At 37.5% G+C, this 22,864-nt stretch overlaps 1 protein-coding gene across 1 annotated transcript; it reads right to left on the bottom strand.

Moving 5' to 3' along the window:
* Positions 1-1,371: 1,371 nt before the first annotated feature.
* Positions 1,372-10,034, bottom strand: LOC104092509 (citrate synthase, glyoxysomal-like). The gene is made up of 13 exons (XM_009598122.4): positions 9,657-10,034; positions 8,544-8,724; positions 7,357-7,442; positions 6,109-6,213; positions 4,731-4,793; positions 4,459-4,568; positions 4,095-4,214; positions 3,901-3,976; positions 3,690-3,763; positions 3,475-3,595; positions 2,270-2,367; positions 2,069-2,192; positions 1,372-1,667 (listed from the first exon to the last, which is right to left on the bottom strand). Exons 1-13 carry the CDS (start codon positions 9,900-9,902, stop codon positions 1,536-1,538), a joined length of 1,536 nt encoding a protein of 511 aa, XP_009596417.1. The 5' UTR covers positions 9,903-10,034; the 3' UTR covers positions 1,372-1,535.
* Between the last annotated feature and the right edge of the window lie 12,830 nt (positions 10,035-22,864).

The raw sequence follows: 22,864 nt of genomic DNA, 5'->3' as shown, positions 1-22,864 counted from the left end.
GTTTGTGCTCAAGATTTGCATAAGCCTAAAGAAAGTCTAATCGATTCAAAAAAAAAAAAAGAAGGGGGAGATCAATAGGGATCAAAATTCATGCATGTTAAAGAATGCAATTAAACAAATATGAACTTCTGTCTCTCCATGCACTTTGCAGAAGAGGAAAAGAAAAATGAGTACATAACATCATTGCTTAAAATTTCAAAAGTAGGAATGAACCTAAAAATCACACACAATACTTATAACAGAAATTGAAATGTTTGTATTGAATGAAATCAGAAAAGGAACTATAAACACTGATAACATTATACAAGGAGGGCTTTATATGTGCTAAAGAATAACTCTATTCACCTACATGCTGTGACTTTGGTCACCTTGAGGCTTGAAAGCATGCACTTAAAATAACTTAAGGGACATATGAACCTCAACCTTTAGCATTCAAGTTTACCATTTCAGACAATCTCAAGGGCCAAATACTCTCCACAATATTTAGCAATACACTAATTAATCTGTATCTGCACAAGGAATTTGCGTTCATAACTTCCATGTATCTCAACTAGTTTCCGTTCTTTCCTTCCAATGTCATATAAAAAGAGGGCCGAACTCTTCTTGTCTGGAATTGATAGAATCTCTCCTTTAGGATTGATGGTAAACAAAGAGAAAAGACAACCTCCACCTGTCTTTGTTAATTCTGAGTTCTGACGGTAGCTCAATTATATGCATTCACCCATTCCTCAGTTTCACCAGTACCATTGAGAACATATAAAGCAATTGTGCTTTTTTTTTTAAAATATACAGGACCTAATAGTGCAACTTGTCCCTTTATTTCTACTATTCGTAGTGTATATTCAGAAAACCTCAATGCCCATTCTCTATCGGGGAATGAAATCATTCTAGTGAACTTTTCATCTCCAACACTGAATGTAGCTATGTCACATCGAATTATATTTACCCAATATAAACACAGTTGCCATTTGAAGGGAGAAAATTGGAGCAACCGGAGATCTCTCCATAACTTGTCCACTCCAATGGTGAAAATCCAGTATCTCATTTCATTATTCCTAAGGTGTGCCTTGAATACTTTATGTTTCTTCGTGATGGGATCAACACATAGGGAGCAACAAGTCACTAAACGGTTAAGTGAAAATTGAATACTTGGTTGTGACAGATGACCATACTGTTATGAGAAAATTTGAGAGCAAAGAATGAATTCATGAAACATATATATAAGCAGCATGGTTTAAAGGTGTCTTTGAGTTGGACTCGGTTTTGCAGTAACAATAACGGACTCGGTGTTTGGATGTTCTTTTAGGTTTAGGTTATTGCATTTTATTTTTAGCGGCCAACAGGCTTTGTAAAAAACGACTACATATAAAATTTTGTGTTAAATAGTATCCTTGTGAAGAAGCTTATTAAGCTATTTTAAAACGGAAACATCCGAATATATCTGCTTTGTTTGTCAGAATCTATCCATGTTCACTCCTCGTGCAGAAAAAATTTACCATTTATTTTTCTTAAACATAACTGAAACATGAAGAAGCCTAGGCCCCTGAACCAGCCAAACGTCGCTTGGTGGCATTGGAGACAGACACTTGACCAAGCTTGTCTGTTTCCGTATATGGTGATCGCTCTTTGAGAGGCATATAGTGACGCATCCATACACCAGTATACACCTGAAAGAGAAACAAAATTAAGTGAATAAACCCGGCAAAGTTCGATAAGGGGAAAAATTTATAGGACTACAAACTTACCTAGGGGATAACAAGTCAGAAGAAGAGAACTACAAACAAATCAATTATAAGCAGTCCAGCAAAGTAGCCAAAACTCATTAGTTCCTAATCAGACCTTCCACCTAAAATTCATTAGGTTCTAAACGAGCACCTTTATGTTTTCTGGATCTTCTAAGATGCCAAGGCAATCAAGAGACGGAGGAAAAATCCAAAGAGCCGAGGTTTTGACTTGGCACAAGCAAGTACTAAGCGGCTAACATAAAATTTAGTAATTGCTAATAATAGTCTTCTTTGTACAGAATCTGATTATACCAACATTGAAAAGCCAGACCAAGTGATTTTACCTGTGCAGGTCTCATTATCTTGGTATCAGGATCATCCAGGGACTCTCGCCAATGAGACAAGTAACCAGCCATCCTAGGAACTGCAAACAAGACTGGAAAGAATTCCGTCGGGAATCCCATTGCCCTAATACATGACAAAATATTATCATTAGAGAATTATCATACTGAATACCAAAAAGATTCATCTATCTTTGTTCTTACCTGTAAATTAAACCAGAGTAGAAATCAACATTTGGATACAGCTTCCTTTTTACAAAGTACTTGTCTGAGAGTGCGGCTTTTTCCAGAGCAATAGCAACCTGAAAATAATATGAGAAATTTTGGGAACCATATAAATATTTGGTCATTGAGAGAAAGCAGTCCATATCACATCATCTCATGCATGGGATTTAATAGATGTACAGAATTAACCAGCCGGCCAGAAGTAGAGATACAAGAAATTTGGGTGGTGGCATCAAATGCTCCCTGACTCTGTGTTACCTACCATAATATGTAATTCGCAGCCAATCCAATCTCTCAATTTTGATATATAATTTTCATATTTCAGAGAAACGAGATTCTATCACCTCTTCCACATAGTAAGAGAGCGAACAGGTACACTCGATGTCGTTGTAGGATAAAGATGTAGTCAAACATCCGGCATTAAAAAAAAAAAATCCCCTTAGTTAAATTTACAATGAAGAACCGAAGGGAAATAACTTCTTCGAATCAGAGGTAGAACTAGTGTGACAAAAGATAGAAATTTAGCTACCCCAAAAGATCTGATTTTTGTTAATTTGAAATTGCCGGAGAAAGAACAAAGACTTCCTATGGAACCATAAATAGTGGGAAAAAGAAGCTTAAATGACCTTCTGAACAACAAAGAGAAAATAGTGCTTCTTCCGGAATAACCAAGTAACCATAGAAGATAGAATGGATTTTAATAGACTTGTTTGAAGGTAACCATAGAAGAACATTTGGAAGGTGGTTTATTACTGTTGTAGTTGTGATATAACTAAAATAACTCAAATTTTCTTTATCAGCTTTTGTGTGAAAGTGAGTTTAAAACCACCAAAACCTAGCTCAAGACCAAGCCGAAACCACCTGAGCGTGCAATGCATATACTTATTTTAGTATGGATGCAACCAACTGGGAGAAGTTCGCTTCACACTTATTTCTTTCTAGCATATATGAAATGTTTTAGTGGGAACAATCTTTTATGTAATTAGGTTTGCACCAACTTTACTGCTTTAAGCTCTTCTCCTGAAATTCGAGAAAATCTGAAGTCCACGAGGATTGCTTAAACATGGATAAAAATATCATGTTACTTCTAAAATTCTAGCAAAAACAATTTAAATGATGGAATGGACCTCTTGGAAACACCAGCTAGACCAAGTAATCATTTTTAGAAGAAGTGAAAACCTTACCTCAATCAAAGGATCCCGACCAACAATTGAAAATACTTCATCGGCAAGCTTCTTAATGACTTTTGCTCTGGGATCATAATTTTTGTAGACACGGTGCCCAAAACCAGACATTTTTCGCTTCCTAAAGGGACGGAAGTATAAGGAAATTCATATGGTTAAAAATGTACAAGACAAATCTTCTGATGTTACAACAATGAGTATCAAAAAATGCTTGCCTGTTCTTCACACCCTCAATGAACTCTGGAATATTTTCAACGCTTCCAATCTCACTGAGCATCTTCAGCACAGCCTGTAACCATGTAATAACATCACAGGCAAGCACAATACAACCCAGCGCAATGTCATGTGAGAGACATAAAGATACAGAGGACTCATAAAATTTGAAACTCCCCTATACGCTCATTACTTGCTGTAGAAATATTTTACCTCATTCGCACCCCCATGGAGAGGGCCATACAAAGCTCCCACGGCTCCAGCTATAGCTGTGTATACATCAACCCCACTGCACAATCATTTGTATATAAGGCGTGTATCTTATTTATACATCAACCCCAAATGCACAATTATTTGTATATAAGTCGTGTATCTTAGTGCTATTGTCTGTGCAAAATGATGCCTACCTTGAAGCAAGATGACGTGCTGCAGCAGTAGAGCAATTCATTTCATGTTCTGCGTGTAATATGAAAAGAATGTCGAGCACCCGAGCGAGTCGAGGATTGGGTTTGTAAGACCTATTACCTCTGTAAGTAAGGTAAACAAAAAGATTCATTTAATTTATTGGCTGCACACGGAAGAATTGAAAGTGATGTGATGGCAAATGCAACAAGGAGAAGTCCACAGACACGTTGATTTTTACGATGACCACTATATTTACAATCATTCCCTGGCCAGTAAGAACCAGGATAATTACTTCTATCCAATTTAGGCATCATTTAGAATTCCGGACATAAACCAAAAAAAGCAAAGTGGAACAACAGAACATACAATGAATCTAGCATGTACAAGAAGTTCTCTGCATAAGAGAGATTGTTAGATGGAAGGACAGGTGGCCTTCCAGCCATTCTTAAGTAAGCAGCTGCAGCAATTGTAGGTGCCTGCAAATACGACAAATAGAATGCTTATTACTACTTAGTACTTAACACTCAGTTGATGAAGATCACAAAGCACATACATCAAACTTTAATGCGATATCATAGTTCAAAATATCAGAAGTTCAGACAATCAAAGAAAAAATAGATGAAGGAAAGGAAAATAACCTTGCCAAGGATCCGGACTATTTGTTTATCTCTCACTTGTTTAGACTTGTATATATCCTGCCCCTGCATGAACAAAGACAAATGATCAGAATCATGAAATAAAATGGTGCAATTCAAATGCTTGCTGTCCAGCTATCATTAAAATCGGTCAAAATTCAGAAGGATCTAATTCAGAACGTAAATCATTTTTATTTTGATAAGGTAGTAAAATTTCATTAATAAAGTAGTACCAAGAGGGTACTAGCAAATGTACAGAAGATGAGGAGCAAGCTCCCAACTAGTTACAACTCTGATCAAAAAATTCCAAAAATTCAGCACGTAAATCAATTTGTGATCTCTCAACCCTTAGTTGAGAATTTTGCTTCTTAATGACCAAAATTCAGGCTTAAGAAGTGTCTTTAATAGTATTTCTTTTTCCATTGAGATGGACCACTAAGCAGACCAAGAGAAGCAATTTACATTGTACACCAAAAAATAAGTTATGTTGTCTTGTTAGCTTATAAAGGAAGCTAAATGATCATCCAAACTGGAGGAAGGGCCAGTTAGGATATTTAATTGTTCAACTTTGTGTAAGAGACACTTCTTCCGATCCATATACAAAGATGCCTTAAGATTTTCCTTTGAACTATTTGAGTTATCCAACTCGAGCTATGAGAATAGATATGGTTTCTTTTCCATTTGCTGAAAGAAAGAAGAAAGAAAGAGTTGGGATGTTTTTCAGATTCTAACCGGCAAAATGGTGGGCAACACTAGTAGCTCTAACAGATACCCTCTTGCCAACTACAAAGAAACTTCAGGTGGGGACAAGAGAGAGCAATTTAAACTACAGTATGAAATTGAGCAGAAGAGAGGGTTTAGACAAATAGCTGTTCCAATATACCCCCAAAAGAACAAACAGAAAAAAGATAAAACATGCTTCTTCACAAAATATATGAAAACAAATTTCGCTTTAAGTTCTGAAACATTTCAAGGTGGCAATTATAACATTTCATCATGAACCCCTTTGTTCAACTCTCACTAGGATAATAAGAAGCTAACTTTCAAATTATTATTCGCGTTACTGTCAACTCTTAGAGAGACACCTAGACAAAAAATTTGACAAGCATTCTCATCAGAAACCTACATTGAACTCTCTAAATATCGAGAAGCTAGTAATCTTCTTGGTGGTAAGACAATCATGATGAAGCAATGTCCCTTAATTGGAACTAAGAAACTAAGTTCATCTCAGGGAACCAAAATGAGATCGCAATGAATTTAGGTAAATCAGAGAAGCTTTGGCTACAGATTATACATTGGTCAAACACTTCCACATATGGTGCATCATAGCAAAGAGGGAGAAGAGGCTACACGAGGTGGAATATTTGAAAATGTTGCTTACTCTCAGAGCTGGATTGGCATCAGGATGAAAGACAGAAAGAGCACTCATTGCACTGACAAGAACACCCATTGGATGAGCATCATGGGGCATCGAATGTATAATATCCTGCATCACAAAATTGCAATTGGTTCAGATTTTTTTGGACTCCAACAAAAAGCAGGAACCCAACACCGAACACTCAACAGCATAAACTTTTAAAAAAAGGATTTTCCAGAACTGTTTAAAGGACATAAGGTATGACCATAAATGACCATATTTAAACAACTGACATTAACCCTCAGGGGTTGGCCTGGTGGCAATTGACTTGAGCCTTGGGGTTTGCTCCCTTTCAAGGTCTCAAGTTCGAAACCCACTGGGTGCAAACAATTTCTGAGGGCCATCGGACTGGGTAAAACCTGAATTAACCGTGGTGCACTTGCGGGAAACTCCTTGCCGAGGGCCTGTGCACCCCCGGGATTAGTCGGGGCTCAAAGAGACTCGGACACCCGGTGCAAATCAAAAAAAAATAAAAAAAAAAAACTGATATCGATATATACAAAGAAACATAAAACATAATCACATAAATACTGATGATGTGAAAATCTAATAGAAGTACTTCTTCCTCCCCTTGCAGGCTTGCACTTACATTCTCCTTCTACTAGTGAAGGGTGTTAAGAACTAAGAGAATTTAATGCAGTTATTTTGAGGGATATGCCTAGTTTAATAGTATGGAGTGTTCTTAATCTTTGTGCCAAAATTATAGATTCTGGTAGTTAGGGAACTTTTCTTATTTCATGTAAGGCTAAACTTGCGTATTTCTAGTAGCTGAAACTCCTATTTAAGGAGCTTTCTTGTATGTTCTTTACAACCAATTCAATAAGATTTTTTCCTTTCTTTCTATTTCACATAGTATCAGTGTCTCTTCCATCTCGGCAAAGATTGCAGTAGTTACACCTACCGGACAAAAGGCTTTCCCTCTTGTCATAAGTTTTCAGTGACCATTTTGGAAGATGTAGTGACTGACCAAACATGTACAGTAGGTGAAATGCCCATGGGGTTTCACAAGTTTCATACTCCAAGACCACGAAATTTATGAGAGGGAAAATGTTGCAGACAATAGCTAATAAGTGCAGAAGCACTATAAGTTCATCATTTAAGTACAATCCAAGGATGTTCCTGTCTTCAAGTCATGGAGAGCATTTTGCGAGTGACAAATATTTGAATCCATTATAACTCAAGCTTTCTTAGAAAACTAAAATATGAGCGCACCAAGATTCCTTGTGGAACTGCTGAATGTTGTGAAACTGTGAACTCCCAATCTGCCAACTGGTTCTCAGATGGTAAATTACCATACACTGCAAATTTCAATAAACACAAACGAAAAGATAAATCAAACAGATAAGTCAGATGTATGGATCTGCTATTTTTGTTTTGTGGGTTTTTTCTTTTTTTTCTTTTTTTTTTTGGGGGGGGGGGGGGGGGGGGGGGGGAGTTCGAGCAACATTAGTTTTCCTCTGCATGTATAGCTGAAAGAAGTTCATTGTGAATGGAAGCAAAAAGGCTCAGTAATGGGAATAACCGAATAAGTGCTGAAGTTTAGAAAGCATGTGATAAGCGTGGAAGTATGCAGAAAAAGATAATGCAGGGATTGATGTATCTCTCTTTTTTTTTGGTAAGTAAGACTAATGTGAGTTATCAGCCATGGAAAGAAGAGGCGAAGGCAGGGACTAGTGATAGAGTGTGAGTACTATAGGTTTACTCAGGTTGTCATATGAAGAATATAATTAAGTAAAATATGCAAAACATGCTTCGTAGTTCAAAATGTTTCAGCTTGATCAAAGCAGAACAAGTATGCATCCACAGTGCACCCTTGGTGGGCCCAGACCAGACAACCAGTGGACAACCTCCCCCAGGGTAAGGAGGTTTATCGGAACTGCCTACTATTTTCTCAGTTTATAACTCCAAAGTTCTATAGCATTACAGCTTGATTCGAAATTTAACACCTACGGAGTTTCATACCTAGACATATGCTTTTCTATTCCTTCAAAAAGCTCCTAGAAAGTTTGAAATTGTCAAAGTTATCTACCTCAAGCTGATTCTTTACGTCTATCCAATTGACTCGTGATGCGCGGATCTGATCTTATTTCTATTCAAACGCCATAGTCTTGAGCAAATATTCATACTTTTTCCCATTTGTCATTAAAACTCAGAGAAACCTTCACCACTATTACAATCTTTTTAAACCTTGCTCAATTATTTGATAATCAAAAAGCTACAGTTACGAAAAGTTTCAAGAGATTGCAAAATCCATTCAGAAATCACTCTAGACATCAGATACCCCCAATGGCAATGACTAAAAAGTACAAAGGCTTCAAAGATGAATCTGGGCCAGCAATAGCATAGGAACCTGTAATTAGACATTTAAATGAATAGAGATTTTCATGAGAAGCACTTACTCAAAAGATAAGCCACTTCCAAGAAGGAACTTCCCTCAGCCAGCTCTTCAATTGGGTAACCTCGATATCTGAGGATACCAGCATCACCATCTATATAACATATTGATGACCGAACAGGTGCTGTGTTGAGATAGCCCGGATCATAAAGCTTGAGACCCTTATCATTTTGTCCTGCTGTTATCTGTACGACAATTATATCTGGAGTTAGGAAACATTCTCAGGAAAAAATATGGCTGACAGTGGCAAGAAACAAAAATGATAACATGGGTAATTATTTGGAATTTAGAGCTCCAATGAGATATAGATCATGAAACAAGCACTAAGATATATCTGCTGAGCTCAATTGGCCCAATCTTAAAAATACTAGGACAAATAGCTCCATAATCTATCTCGCACTTTGCTGGAAATTAAGAAAAACAGAACAAGCAGGGTTTACAGCATCCCTGAATCGAGAACATCTACATGCTACGCCGGTAGTACAGATGCCTATAGCCAGAGGCATATACACACACACACACACTAAGATATATCTTAGTTGAGCTCAGCAGATATATTAGACTTTAAACCATATGTTTAAATTATAGATTTGGCCAAGCATGACAAGCAACTCTACCCAAAGTAAACTCGATAGAATCGTTACTTTCAGAAAGCCTTGTTGACATCAACAAAAGAAGGCAAGGTCCAATTCGCAACGTTGACAATCTAAACTGGATCTGATTTAGACAGTCATCCATCCTTTATCAACATCAATAACTCATCTATGTACATTCATTTCTTTTTCATGTTTCTGACAATTTCACTTTCTAATATCAACTCGATTTCTCTGCATTAGCTAATTCCTATTGACATGTTTGATTGAGTTAAAGATCACAAAGCAAGTCCTTTCTTGCCTCATTATTGTAAATATTTTATGAAACAAGTTTTAAAAGCCTTTTAATAAATTTGGCTTCCTATTGATACCGAAGCACAGCTAATGCAGTCTATAATAGCTCAGTTTTAAATTTTAAAAAAAAACAGGACCGAGATTTCCACTATCGCAAAAGTAGTTACAAAATTATAGAAAGTAAAGAGATCAAAATTAAAAAGAAATTCGGAATTTGATTTAATGAATACCTTTTTCAAGTCGGTGGCTTTGATAGTGCCTTCCTCGGAAACTTGAACCGGGTACCTCTTACCGGTTCGCTCATCGATAATCGTCAACGCGCCTTTTAGATTCGGCGGCGGCGCAACGACGGAAGTGGCGGATACAACGGAAGTTTCTAAAAGTTTGGAATCGGAGAGATTGACTGAAGCGGCGAGGTGAGCTGAAAGTACAGCTAACCGCCCTCGCGCAACAGCTGAAGAATTCCCTTTCTCCATTTGAATGCTCTTTCGTTTTTCTCGAAAATTTTCTGTGATATGTTTGATGATGATTAGAAAGGTAATGATATTGTGTTTGTTGTGTATATATATGTGTGAAATGTATTGATCTTGATTTCATAAATTGGAAAGTCAAGTGGGGAAAGGCAATTTCTGAGTAGCTTGCGGTGAATTACTTTACTGGAAAAATGGTCCGATCTGGCTTTTTTGTTTTGCGGCGTGTCAGGGTAGATTTATCTATTACTAGTATTTTGGGCTCTTTTCCACGGAAAAGTATTTCATAATGAATTTTTAATTTATACGCAACGATAATATAAAATTAAATATGTTATATGGATTATGGACTATAATTTAACTTGTCTAACAGTTTGTCAATCTTATTTTTATGTAACTAATTTCATTATTATGAAAGAATATTATTAATCAAATGTTATTTAAATTAAATTTAAATCTTTTTCATCAAGCTCCCCTTGAGCTCAATGCCATATATACCGTGTTATAGCATGTTTGACTGTACTTTTAAAATTAGCTTATTTTGAAAAGTATATTTTTTAAAATTATTTTGGTGATAAGTAATTTGTGTTTCGTTAATCAATTTGAAATATTTTTGTACAATAATTAGTGTTTGGTCAATCTTTTGAAAAGTGCTTTTAAGTTATTTTTCTCAAAAGTACTCTTCAAAAAAATACTTTTTGAAAAAAGATATTTTTTTCTACTTTTTAATAACTACTTTTACTTCTACTCAAAAATATTTTTTTCTTAATTAAATACTTTTGGGTAAAAAAATATTTTTGTCCAAAAAGAAGTATAGACAAACAAACTATGTTAATCTTAACTAATTAATTCCTTTATAGCTCATCATATGCATCGCAAAAACAAAGAGGAGTTTGTGTATGACCTTTTAATATTCTCAAAATTTTCATAATTTATGGATGTTTTAATTTACCTTTTCTTTAGGAGGAGAATTGGGCACCGGACCAGGCGAAGGATCTCAGTATTGGGCTGGCAGATAAGGTCACTCAATTTTTAGGAAAAATTAATTAATTTAAAGAAAGAGAAAATAAAAAACAGAGCAATTCAAAGGCAGTGACGTAACGCAAGCGATTACAGCGATTTGTCTTGGGATGTACAAAATAATGGACGTGGAGTGGATAATATATCCTATTTTCCTAATTCCATCACGTTTTCCAAGACGGTAGTTAACGACGTTATCACAAGATTTATTTTTAGACCTTTTCTTGACTTCTTTTTTGTTTCTTTTTGTGCTATTTCTCTTTAGCCGTTAGTGGACCTTTTGAGGCCCAAGCAACAAATACACGAAAATGTGGAGGCCCAGTTCTAGATTTTTCCATGAGAAATCATCACTCTATCGCCACTCGACTCAAAATAATGTCCCTATTTTACACAAGCTATCCTTTTAAAATTTTATTAGCAATTTAATAAATAGTCAAAATCCTAAAATTTTATTCTTTCTCCTACTTCTCCTCCATCTCCCTCCCCACCTTCTCCCTTTTTCAACCTACCAGTCACTTCCATCTTTTTCCTCTTTGTTTATCTTCTCCCTTCTTCACTTCTCCCTTTTTCTTCCTTCTCTTCTCTTCTACTATAATGAAACCAAATTATTTTTTTTATTTTCTCTTTATTTTATCTACAATTTCATCCTCCTTCACTTAGATGAAAAAAAACTATTTTGTTTAAGTAATTTCCCGCAAAATTCTGACTGTGGTTGCCGCCTTCTTCGCTTTCTATCCACTTTTAGATATGGTATTGCATGATACTTTTTTGGATGAATTTTATGAGAAGATGAGAAATAGAGAAAATAAAATGACTACTGCCGTAGAAGAACAAAATCCCAGCCATTGGTTGTCCTCCATTACTGTCAATACCATTTTATTTATATATAGTGTAATTAGTGTATAATTATTATATAATATTTATATAATCACTGTGTATACATTATGCGATGATGATACATTTATTATACATGTACTATACAAAATTGGACGGGAAAGATTATAGTGATTGCGGTGAATATTGAGAATTTTATATATAATGTGTATAATTATGTACGCACATTTGTATGAAAGGTGTAGTTATACTAATATAATACATATATGCTATTTATACACATTTCATATAATTTTATATATAAAGTGTATAAAAAATGGAGTTTTTTTTGAATTTTTGAAAATAAAGACTTTTAAAGAAGAAAGAAAATATTTTTTGTATTTCGATTTTTTTTTCCGAAATTTCGAAAGAAAAACTTCTAAATAAGAAAGGAAATATTTTTAGATTTTTAGAATTTTATTTTGAATTTATGAAAGAAATACTTCTAAAGAAAAAAAAATATTTTTGAATCTTGAATTTTCTTTTCAATTTTCGAAAGAAGAATGAAAATATTTTTGGATTTTGAGAAGAAATTAAAAGGAAAATGTTTTTGTATTTTTTTAAAATTGGGGTCTAAAAAAAAGACTTTCTAAATAAGGAAGTAAAGGAAAATATTTTTGGATTTTTTGAAAATTGTGGGCCGGAACCGATGAAGTTTGCCTACGTATCTCACATCCGGTGAGAATCAGACCCGCGTAGTTCATCCAGTTTTGACGGAACTGAGGAAACATGACCTTTGAAACATTGGCTTATTTTCTCTCCTTTTTTTTTCAAAATTTCGGCAGAATTTCGAAATGTTTCAAATACCTACCTCACTCTTGTTTTTTTTCTTCTTGATTTTCTTTCCCTATTCTAGAAGTCGGTCAACATACAACCCGAAGCAAATGAATACACAAGTAGGAAGTAATACATCATGATGGTTTTTTAATTTGGGTACACCTGTCCTGGACGGACCCAACCCATGTGTTGAGTCCCAAAGTCAAATGCACGTGATGCAAACAAACGTTCCTACTAGGGATCCGGCATGAGGTTGTGTTATTCTAAGTTTAAATCCTGGGTGTATTGTTCTAGACCTGGCTTACCCGAGCGGACAACTCGAGCCGGGGGGGGAAACATACCGGGAATACAGAAGCTTCACCGGCTTTGCAACTTATCCGAACCTCGTTCTAAAATTAGGATATGACTCTAACAGAAAAGAAGCCACGCGAAGCGCACACTTCTCAGAAGATTTAGAAGACTCAAATAGAAGATGGGTGTCGTAACAGTTTGTATACAATTCACAAAATATCAAAGCAGTAATGAGAGGCAATTAGCACACTAGGCCCAAACATGTAATATCAGACAATCAACAAAAGCCAAGTATAACAATCATCTAAGCTCGAATTCTGAACCCTAAACCAGAGATTCTGGATTCTTGTCCCCAGCAGAGTCGCCAGAGCTGTCACACCTTCTTTTTCTCGAAGGGGGGGGGGGATAGGGGAGTTTTTCCAATTTAAGTGACATTAATCGAAATGGGATTATTTATTTATCAGAGTCGCCACTTGGAATAATTTATGGTGTCCCAAGTCACCGGTTTATTTTAAATCCTAAATCGAGGAAATTTGACTCTATTTATGGTCCGTGAATATAGAAAACTGGGTAAGAAATTCTGTTAACCCGGGAGAAGGTGTGAGGCACTTCCGAGTTCCGTGGTTTTAGCACGGTCGCTCAACTATTAATAATTTGGCCTAATTATATGATTTATTACATATTTGAAACTTACGGTACATTGTTTATCTTCTAACCGCTTTTAATTGTTTATGGAATTATGTTTGGAACAAGTCACGATGTCGTACACTTGTCATTTTGGCACACGTTGCAAACCACGCCACATGAAATGTACCCGCAATTTACGACATGCTTGTTTTTATTATTGTTTGAAGTTGTGGTCGAGTCACGTGAAAAGCACACTCGAATTGGGGTTACGTATCATAACTATGCCACGGGAATCGTATCCATAGTCACGATGATTTATTATTAATCGCGCCTAAAGCAAAACTATGCATATTCATGGTTTGATTATCCTAAAGTTCGAGATTGCATGTGAGGTACAAACGTTATGGAGATATACTGTAAGAGCCAGATCATTCTTTCCTAAGGGTTTTAGACTATTCAAGATGACATTTAATTTCCAGAAGCAAACATTATATGGAATTATAAACTAACATGTTATCAACTCAATTTAATTTATGAGATAACCGACAGCCAACCAAGAGAATTATCGAACTTGATTCAAATTTACAGCACAAGTACATTCTAAATTCGCAACACTAGTATAATAATACTTCGGCTACACCAGCTCTGAACAAATACACGATCAGGCCCTATTACTGGGCTCCATACCCCAGGCCCAACGGCCTAAGGTCCAGACTCGTTCAAAGGACTCCCAACTGACCCAAGTTATAAGTTTGGCCCATTTATGAAGTCCCTGTTAAGACGAAATCTGGAGAAGAACATCATTCACCCAAATTTCGAAACCATGTGTAAAGCTAAATTAGAGGTTAAATTTACAAAGATAACCTACTCCATAGCTATTGATTACAGTAGCTGAATTCATGAATTATTACAAACCTTTTCAAAACAAATCTTGTACAAATCATTCATCAGCAGGCAACCCTCAAACTTAACGTTACAGAAGACTTAACTATTGTTATCAAGGGCACTTTGCTTATGAAGCCCTTTATTACACAACATAATGCCTAACGTGAGCCTGAGCTTCCTACCTGAGGACTTCTGCTTCCAATTACTCTCCCAAACTTACGAAGAAATAGCCATTGGGCTATTCTTCATAAACTGTTTGGCAAATCAAATGGCCCACATGTTCAGGTTTGACTAAGGTACTGCTGGTAGTCTCATCCAAACAAAGTCATTTTTTCTTGAGAATGTATATTAACAGCAGTAGGAAGAAAACAAAAAGCAATACAAATGGTCAATCCAAGCAAAACAACTTAAACAACATTTAGAACTAACAAACCAGACATACAAGGCTGAAACATGCAACATGTCATTATGAACGAACTAAATCTGCCCTAAAAAAAATATCAGCAATAAGAAACTATTTAAATACATTAGGATTTAAGTCAATACATCAAAAACACAGTGATAAGTCAACAAAGAGAAAATTAGCAATCCCTTTTGAAGCATAACCAATGTATAGAATTGTGATAAATACCTAACAACAGATAGACCAGCTGAAGAGCCAAATAAAGGCCAAGAGAGAAATAACAACCAGCAGAACTGAGTAGCAACCAAGGAAACCAAGCAACAATCCTAGCCTTAAAGCTGAGCCTCAAACACAGCTAGTCAACAGCAGCAGCAAACCAGAGAAAAACAGCCTTAAATCTGGGAATTTCCAGTATTCTCTAGAAGAAATCCATCTCAGAAAATGAGAAGAAGATTCAATTTTAAAGAATTCTCCCTAAAATCTGTCTATTCCCGATTGTATTTGAGAGGAATAAAACTCAATCTAAAAAAAATTCACCCTTCGTCTCTGTGTGAAGGGTGTATATATAGGCTATCTAAAATCAGAGAAGGTCTGTTGGGGGGAAGGAATATGTCAGCGTGAATTCAGGGAAGAATAGACGAGGGGAGGGAATCTTTTTCCAACTGAAAAATGCCAACTGTCCCTTCTAGAAACAGACTATCTGCTTAGGCTTGGGCCAAATGTTGTGACCTAAATGGCCCAAAACCAAGCCTAGATTTGACCTTAAAGAAAAACAGCCCACAAATGAAACAACATATGCCATATTGGAATTTCAAATAAAATCAGAGATTTTACTAAATACTTAACTTTTGATTAATCTAAATCAGTTTATCAGTTGAACTAATTGAGCATGCGATTAACGACGGAGTTTAATTAACCGACTGACAGAAAAGAAGAAAGAAGGAAAAACAACAAAACAAAAACAAACAAGAAAAATACAGAGCCGGAACAAATGAGGAAAAAGAATACTAATTTAAACGCTAAAGAAATGAGTAAACGAAACAACCCGATAAGCAGTGAAAATGATGAACTCTAGCTGCGAATCGATGAAAGGACCGGACTCCGGTAACTTCGAAACGGGTCGATACTAGCCTAAAATAAATGCTCTCAACAAGATTACTCGATGCATGTGAGTCTTGAACTAAAATAAACAGAAACACCAAAGTAATTTAGAAATAAACCAGACTAGGGTTTTTCTGGAATTTTAGATCTAGGACTCGCTAATTTTGATGGGATTTTTTGATAAAATTGATGGGGGATTAGGGATTAGGAGGGTATGAGGGTTATAGGGTGCGAGTTTGAGAGGATTTGGAGTGGCGCCGCCAGCGTGGGGATTCTGGGCGACTAGGGTTTGAGTGAGTTTGAGGGAGAGAGACGAGGGGTTTGGGGGGCGGCTAGGGTTTGGTGAGTGAAAGAGAGGGAGAGGAAAATGAGATGGGTCTCTAGGGTTTTGGGGGAGGGGGGGAATCCGACAGATATAAGGGTTAAAGGAGGGAGTTACGGGCCGTTCGATCGAAGGAGATCAACGGCTGAGATCGTTGTTAACAAAACGACGTCGTTTCGGTTAAGTGACGAGGCTGGGCCGGGTGAGGAGGTTTGTAGGTGTTGGGTTGGGCGGATTTCGGGTAATTGTTTGGGCCAAAATTGTTTTGGCCCAAATTTGAGACCAAAACGGGTTTTCTTTCTTTCTTTTCTTTTTTCTTGATTTTAAATCCTAATAAAATTAATTAAAACCTAAATTAAATCTTAAATCAATCTAATTTGTAGAAATAAACCTAGTTATCTATTTTACCATAATTAATTAATTTAGACTAATGAAAGAAGAATTACTAATTTGTAATTTAAAGCTAAAAATGTAAAAATGACTCATATGTATATATATTTTTTGATTTTCGTTTAATAATGCAATTAACTCATGCAATTAAATCCTAAATGCAACTAGACCTAAAATGTTATGCACGAAATACTTTAGCCATTTTAGTATTTTTCTTATGATTTTAGAATGTTAAATATGCAACTAAATGCAAGCAACAATTAACCAAAAATCCTACGAATTCTACAAAAACTAAAAACAATTAAGAAAAAATCTATTTGTGAATTTCTATAGGAATATTTTAGTCGGGCAAAAATCACGTGCTCACAGCTGCCCCTCTTTGCTTGGAAACACGAAGAGTTTTCGGGCAAAGATACATTGAGCAAATACGAGCGATTTTTGACCGTTTGTATACTCCATGGAAGCATTTTGAAAACGTTTGACCGAACCTTGCTTCCGAGGTTGCCTACATATCCTCGGCTATGGAGGAACCAGGTCAGTGTAGTTCTGGAAGTTTTGGTAGCTGGAACTATCGAGAAGCTGTGATTTCACTGTTGTTGTTGCTGCTGTTGCTCTTTCTTGCTGAGCTCCCTATTACACCAAAGTCAAAATGAAAAAGAAACTAACTAAGCCTATCAGCTACGAGTTACAAGATTCCTATCTATGAGTCTTCTGAAGCTTGATCTTGAGTCTTGAATGGTTCTTCATGCGGACTTTTGACTTGGACCTTGATGTTTGCTAACTGCAGGTGCTAGTTCTTTCTTCTTCAGCTTTTCGGATCAAGATGGGACATGCAAAGCTTGCGACTTCAATCATGTCTTGAGCAGCCCATATCTTTTCATCTACTTCTGCATTTTGGATTCACTTCTTTTTTTTCTTTTTTTTCTGGATTGAGACTTCTTCCTTTGGTCATCTCGGACTATCAGCTCGTATTCTTGAGGTGAGCTTCTGCTACTTCTAACTAGAATTGAATCCTCAAATGGCTTCCCTCGTTCTCCAGGTGGGCGCCTGATGACTTAAAACTCGAAATAAATTCCCTCATTCTCCAGGTGGGCGCCTGACGACTTACACTTGAAATGAATTCCCTCATTCTCCAGGTGGGCGCCTGATGACTTAAAACTGAAATGAATTCCTTCGCTCTCCAGGTGGGCGCCTCATGACTAACTTGAACTTAAAATGAATTCCCTCGTTCTCCAGGTGGGCGCCTGATGACTTACACTTGAAATGACTTCCCTCATTCTCCAGGTGGGCGCCTGATTACTTAAAACTGAAATGAATCCCCTCGTTCTCCAGGTGGGCGCCTGATGACTTAAAAACTTGAAATAAATTCCCTCGTTTTCCAAGTAGGCGCCTCCTGACTTAAAACTTGAAATTAATTCCCTCGTTCTCCAGGTGGACGCCTTGTGACTTAAAAACTTGAAATAAATTCCCTCATTTTCCAGGTGGGCGCTTGCTGACTTAAAACTGAAATGAATTCCCTCGTTCTCCAGGTGGGCGCCTGCTAACTTAAAACTTTAAATAAATTCCCGCGTTCTCTAGGTGGGTGCCTGATGTTGACTTAAAACTTGAAATGAATTCCCTCATTTTCCAGGTGGGCGCCTAATTACTTAAAACTGAAATGAATTCCCTCGTTCTCCAGGTGGGCGCCTGATGACTTAAAACTTTAAATAAATTCCCTCGTTCTCCAGGTGGGCGTCTGACGTTGACTTAAAACTTGAAATAAATTCCCTCATTCTCCAGGTGGGTGCCTGTTGACTTACTTGAACTTAAAATAAATTCCCTCATTCTCCAGGTGGGTGCCTGCTGACTTAAAATTTTAAATAAATTCCCTCGTTCTCCAGGTGGGCGCCTGATATTGACTTAAAACTTGAAATGAATTCCCTCATTCTCCAGGTGGGCGCCTGACGACTTATACTTGAAATGACTTCCCTCATTCTCCAGGTGGGCGCCTGATTACTTAAAACTAAAATGAATTCCCTCGTTCTCCAGGTGGGCGCCTGATGACTTAAAACTTTAAATAAATTCCCTCGTTCTCCAGGTGGGCGCCTGACGTTGACTTAAAACTTGAAATAAATTCCCTCATTCTCCAGGTGGGTGCCTGCTGACTTACTTGAACTTAAAATAAATTCCCTCATTCTCCAGGTGGGTGCATGCTGACTTAAAACTTTAAATAAATTCCCTCGTTCTCCAGGTGGGCGCCTGATGTTGACTTAAAACTTGAAATGAATTCCCTCGTTTTCCAGGTGGGCGCCTGCAATATGACAACATAGACATAACAGAGAAAATTTTCTGCCCCAGTTTGTACCAGGAACATTCATTGATTGTTAGTTGCATCCCATTATCCAGGAGGGTCCTGAAAACTTAAAACTAGATCCCATTATCCAGGAGGGTCCTCAAAACTTAAGACTGAACTTATCTGGAACATATTTTCCTCATGGGGAATTCCTAGCACAGCAAATAAGATTTCTTTCCCCTGCTTAAGACAAAGAAAATTTTGTCAGTTTGAAATTGTGGCGGTTAGTTTGTGGCATCCTTGCTGAAGGTTTCTGCTTCTGCCACTATCCTGCTTCATTCTGATTAGTTGCTTCGGGCTACGAAGAATTGTTTGACCTTTCAATCGGACCTCGAACACAAAACCTCTGAATGACTTGAATCCCTTACACTCAACTCGTCGTATAACACTTTCATTCTGACAACTGTAGAACCTTTGCATTTCCTACAAATTCACGAATCACTTGACCAACTGAACTTCAGTTACCATCGCATTGCTCATTCTAAACCATGTCACTTGGAATGTGCCTGGCCAAATCGCTTGGTGCAAATAAAAAGCCGGTAATGAGCTTTGAAGTCCTTTCTTACTTGCTTAACAAAAGACTAATTTGACAGAGACTTAGAAAAATAGACCCAAAAGAAACGAAGTGAAGTGACTTCGAGAATTAGGAATAATAAAAAAAAACTGAGATGACTATTTGAAGAAAAATTGAAAAGAGACTTATCTGAATGAATAAGCTGGCTCTAATGATCATGACATGCATTTCGGATTGATCAGCCTAATCCATTCAACTAATCACATTTCTGTTCATGTCATGTCTTCATACTTCAAAACCCAGACTTTCAACGATCCAACTTTTCCGTAAAGTCACCAACCTCTTTCGACTTGTAGTCCCCCGAAGGGTTTTCACCAACAAGCCTCTCCCATTTGTAATTTTTCCTCAGCTCACCATCGCCTTATGGTGCCCATGAGGGTTTTCACCAATAAGACTCTCATTTTAAATTTTTCCTCAGCTCACCATCGCCTTATGGTGCCCGTGAGGGTTTTCACCAATAAGACTCTCTCATTTATTCACTTTTCCTCGTGCCCGTGAACAAAGGTGCTACCCATGATGCAAATAGTACCTCCATCTCACTTGACTTGGCATCCTCAAAGTTGATCAGAAGGTCTTTATTTGGAATGTTGTGTAGGTTTTGGACATGGTTAGAAAGAAAGGGTGGTATGCAGGCTCAAAATAATTTAAGATGAAGGGTTTCAAAATTATAACTTTTGGAATCAGATCTTTTTACCAAACTAAAACTTCTGCCCCAGTTTCTTTGAATCTGGGGAATTTTTGGATTTTTATTTTGATAGGACCGAACCGTGTAAGGCTGCCTACGTATCCTTAAAAGGAATCAGGTCGAACGTAGTTCAAACTAGTAAAAGTTTTTTTTTTTTTTGCTTCTAATTTTCTTTTTCTCCTATCTTTTCTCTTTTCCTTCTCTTTTTCTTTTGCTTCTATCTTTTCCTTCTTTTTTTTTTTTCTTTTCTTTGATATTTCTAATTCTGCTTCTGACTCCAAAATAGGGGTATGAAAGAAAATAAATAAGGCTCAAAAAAGAGGTAACAAATGATAAAAGTGTTTGGGATAGCAGAATAAAAATACCTTCGCCATTCCAACTTTGAACATGCCCAGTACAAAATACGATTGAAGATAAGAAAAGAAATCATACATAATATCTCTTGACTGCATCGGAATTGATGGCCATATCCACACATTTACCTTCTATGTATGTTAAATACAAAGCACCATTGGGCAACACCTTCGTCACAATGAAAGGCCCCTTCCAGTTTGGGGCGAACTTGCCTTTAGTTTCAGCCTGATGTGGAAGGATGTGTTTCAATACCAGCTGACCCAACTCAAATTTTCGGGGACGCACCTTCTTGTTGTATGCTCTTGCCATTCTTCTCTGATACAATTGACCATGGCATACTGCCGCCAATCTTTTTTCATCAATCAAACTCAATTGCTCTAGCCGGGTTTTGACCCACTCATCATCATCAATTTCAGCTTCAACAACGATCCGCAGGGATAGAATCTCAACTTCCGCAGGTATAACTGCCTCGGTTCCATATACCAACAAATAGGGAGTTGTGCCTATTGAAGTGCGAACAGTAGTGCGATAACCCAGTAAAGCAAAAGGTAACTTTTCATGCCATTGCCTAGAACCTTGCACCATCTTACGAAGTATCTTCTTTATGTTCTTGTTAGCAGCCTCAACAGCTCCGTTTGCCTTAGGACGATATGGAGTGGAGTTTCGATGCATGATCTTGAACTGTTGGCATACCTCTTTCATCAAATGACTATTGAGGTTAGCAGCATTATCTGTGATGATTACTTTGGGAATTCCGAACCGGCAAATGATGTTTGAATGAACAAAATCTACCACTACCTTCTTGGTCACGGACTTGAAAGTTACAGCTTCGACCCACTTGGTAAAATAATCAATGGCCACAAGAATAAACCTATGCACGTTTGACGTTGCCGGCTCAATCGGTCCAATGACATCCATGCCCCAAGCAACAAAGGGCCAAGGTGCAGACATTGTGTGCAACTCAGATGGCGGGGAATGAATCAAATCACCGTGCACCTAGCATTGATGACATTTGCGAACGAAGCTGATGCAATCTCGTTCCATGGTGAGCCAATAATAACCTACTCGAAGAATCTTCTTCGCCAAGACATACCCACTCATATGTGGCCCGCAAACCCCGGAATGCACTTCGGCCATGATAGTCGAGGCTTGTTTAGCATCTATACACCTTAATAATCCTAGATCTGGAGTTCTCTTGTACAATATTCCCCCATTTAAGAAAAATCCACTAGCCAGACGTCGAATGGTTCTCTTTTGATCGCCTGTGGCATGTGCCGGATATACCCCTGATTTGATGTATTCCTTGACATCATGGAACCAAGGCTCGCCATCAAGTTCCTCCTCAACCACATTGCAATAGGCATGCTGATCACGGATTTGGATTTGCAGAGGGTCGACGTAAGTCTTATCTGGATGGTGTAACATTGACGTCAGAGTAGCCAAGGCATCGGCAATCTCATTATGAATCCTGGGAATATGCCTGAATTCTACCGACCTGAATCGTTGACAAAGATCATGCAGACATTGTCGATACTGTATGAGCTTTAAATCCCGAGTCTCCCATTCTCCCTGAATCTGGTGAACCAACAAATCTAAATCTCCCAAAACCAATATTTCTTGAACTCCCATGTCTATAGCTAGCCTCAAACCCAGAATGCATGCCTCGTATTCAGCCATGTTGTTAGTGCAATAAAATCGAAGTTGAGCTGTTACGGGGTAGTGATGCCTTGTTTCAGAAATGAGTACATCCCCTATTCTGACACCTCTCATATTAGCAGCCCCATCAAAGAAAAGTTTCCAACCTGGCTTTTCATCATGATCAGCCTCGTCAACATACATCACTTCTTCATCAGGAAAATAAGTCTTCAGTGGCTCATATACTTCATCCACTGGATTCTCGGCCAAGTGATCGGCTAGGGCTTGGGCTTTCATCGCGGTCCGAGTCACATAGATGATGTCAAATTCTGTGAGTAAAATCTGCCACTTTGCTAACCTCCCTGTGGGCATAGGCTTCTGAAAGATATACCTTAGAGGATCCATGCGAGAAATGAGGTAAGTAGTGTAGGATGACAGATAATGCTTCAACTTTTGCGCCACCCAAGTCAGGGCACAACATGTCCTTTCAAGAAGAGTATACTTAACCTCATAAGGAGTGAACTTCTTGCTTAGGTAATAAATGGCTTGCTCTTTCTTGCCCGTGATGTCGTGTTGACCCAACACACAACCAAAAGAATTATCCATGACCGTCAAATAGAGGATTAAAGGTCTCCCAGGTTCTGGCGGGACCAACACAGGGGGGTTCAGCAGGTAATTCTTGATCTTATCAAATGCTTC

Source organism: Nicotiana tomentosiformis, chromosome 6, assembly GCF_000390325.3.
Source record: "Nicotiana tomentosiformis chromosome 6, ASM39032v3, whole genome shotgun sequence".
Lineage (NCBI taxonomy): Eukaryota > Viridiplantae > Streptophyta > Magnoliopsida > Solanales > Solanaceae > Nicotiana > Nicotiana tomentosiformis.
Note: the sequence above shows the minus strand (reverse complement) of the source record. Positions and strands in the feature narration are given on the sequence as shown.